Source organism: Echinops telfairi, unplaced genomic scaffold (assembly GCF_000313985.2).
Source record: "Echinops telfairi isolate 266 unplaced genomic scaffold, ASM31398v2 ScPeMD7_7424;HRSCAF=8462, whole genome shotgun sequence".
NCBI lineage: Eukaryota > Metazoa > Chordata > Mammalia > Afrosoricida > Tenrecidae > Echinops > Echinops telfairi.
In genome coordinates, this window is record NW_022111324.1 from 50,604,804 (window position 1) to 50,606,567 (window position 1,764).

Genomic DNA, 1,764 nt, shown 5'->3' on the forward strand with positions numbered 1-1,764 from the left:
CACACACACACACACACACACACACACACACACACACATTTTGTCATCTGCTTGGTAGGGCTCAGCCTGGAGGGTCCCCGGTGCCAACCCCTCTGCCCTCTGCAGGAGGCCGTGGAGTCCTGCCTGACCCGGGTGACCAAGCTGGAGCTGCAGCAGCAGCAGCAGCAGGTGGTGCAGCTGGAGGGCGTGGAGAACGCCAATGCGCGTGCACTGCTGGGCAAGTTCATCAACGTGATCCTGGCGCTCATGGCCGTGCTGCTAGTGTTCGTGTCCACCATCGCCAACTTCATCACGCCCCTCATGAAGACGCGCCTGCGCATCACCAGCACCGCCCTCCTGGTCCTCGTCGTCTTCCTCCTCTGGAAGCACTGGGACTCTGTCAGCTACCTCCTGGAGCACGTGCTGCTGCCCAGCTGAGCGGCCCCAGGCCTCCCTCCCGCCCTGTCCTCCCGGCCCTGCTGGCCACGCTTCTCCAGGAGGGACCTGCCACCTCCGAGTCCCTCGGACCTCTCATCTGTCCAAACTGTCCATTCCAGCAGCTGCGGCCTGTTCTCTGCCCCTGCTGCTGTCTGGCGCCGTCTCCATGACGGCATGAAGGTGCCCTAGAATCCAGCTGCGGTGTGGCACTGGCACTGGTCGCCCACCGGCCCGCGGAGCAGGGGACAGACGCGGGGCTTGGCTGGTGTGGATCCTTCACAGTCACACAGGACTTGTGTTCCCCAGGCGATCCGGAGGGCCACAGAGAGGAACAGCGGGCTCGCCTCACCGTTCCTGGGGTGGGCCCGGGGGCACTGTGCCCTCCAGCGGACAGAAGGGCCAGGGATGGTGCACGGGGCTGAAGGCGGCGAGGAGGCGCCCCGCCCACCCCTTGCCCTCCACAGCCAGCTGGGGAACTGCGTTCTGAGGCTGGACCTGACCCCCCAGGAAGGCAATGGATGCAGGCTCTGAGGCCTGGTGTGGAGTCAAGGGAGCAGGGCCGGAGTTTGGGGGGGTCTCTGAATTTGTGTCTCCCGGGCTATCTTTCCCTCTACCTGTCACTGGACCTGCCGTTTCCAGGGAGCCAGACTCCAGAGTCCCCGACTCCCAGCCTCAGGCTCTGCCTGTAAGGCCTCGTTGAGCCCTATTTATTTATTTATTTATTTGTTCCTTTGCACCCCACTGCCCTCCCTTCCCCCTAAGCCCGGGCTTCTTCCAGGCTCACGGGTGATCCCCTGTGCCCCCTGCCATTCGGCATCTGGGTAATGCCAGCTGGGAGGAGCAGGCCTCTTTTCTACGTTTTCTTTTCATCTCTTTATATCTGTACGTGTGTGTTGGTGTGCAAAAGGGTGTTTGTTGCTCTATTTTTTTAAGGCTCTGGAGTGTTGTGTATGGTTTCTCTTCGCCTCCCAGCCTTCCTGTGGCCCTCCCAAGGAGGAGAGACGACGGGGTTCCTCCGGGAAGGAGGAGGGGTCTCTCAGAGGAGGGGAGGGCGGTGCCTGCCAGCCTTCATGGGCCTACCCCAGAAATAAACGTCCTCTAAATTTTCAAGCCATTCTGTCTCTTGTTGATTGATTTACATTTGTCTCCGTGGAAACCACCAAGGGTCACCCCCAGCCCAAGCATTTAGGTGAGAGAGGGGAGAGAGGGACCATCTCTCTTTCCCTTCCCGCCTTTGATTGTGCAGCCAGAATTTGGGACTCGGTGATAGGGAATGTGAGCCACAGCTACCCCACTGCACCCTTCTGGGGCTCGGGGAGAATTCCTTTCTCCAAAGGAAGGAGCCTT

At 60.6% G+C, this 1,764-nt stretch overlaps 1 protein-coding gene across 3 annotated transcripts in view; it reads left to right on the forward strand.

Moving 5' to 3' along the window:
• TMCC2 (transmembrane and coiled-coil domain family 2) overlaps positions 1-1,531 on the forward strand; it is a 51,128-nt gene extending 49,597 nt beyond the window's left edge. For all 3 annotated transcript variants that reach the window (XM_004699831.3, XM_045298275.1, XM_045298276.1), the window contains one exon: positions 106-1,531. In XM_004699831.3, coding sequence (XP_004699888.1) covers positions 106-417 — 312 coding nt within the window. In that variant the 3' untranslated portion in view covers positions 418-1,531. The remainder of the gene's footprint in view (positions 1-105) is intronic.
• The last annotated feature ends 233 nt before the right edge of the window (positions 1,532-1,764 follow it).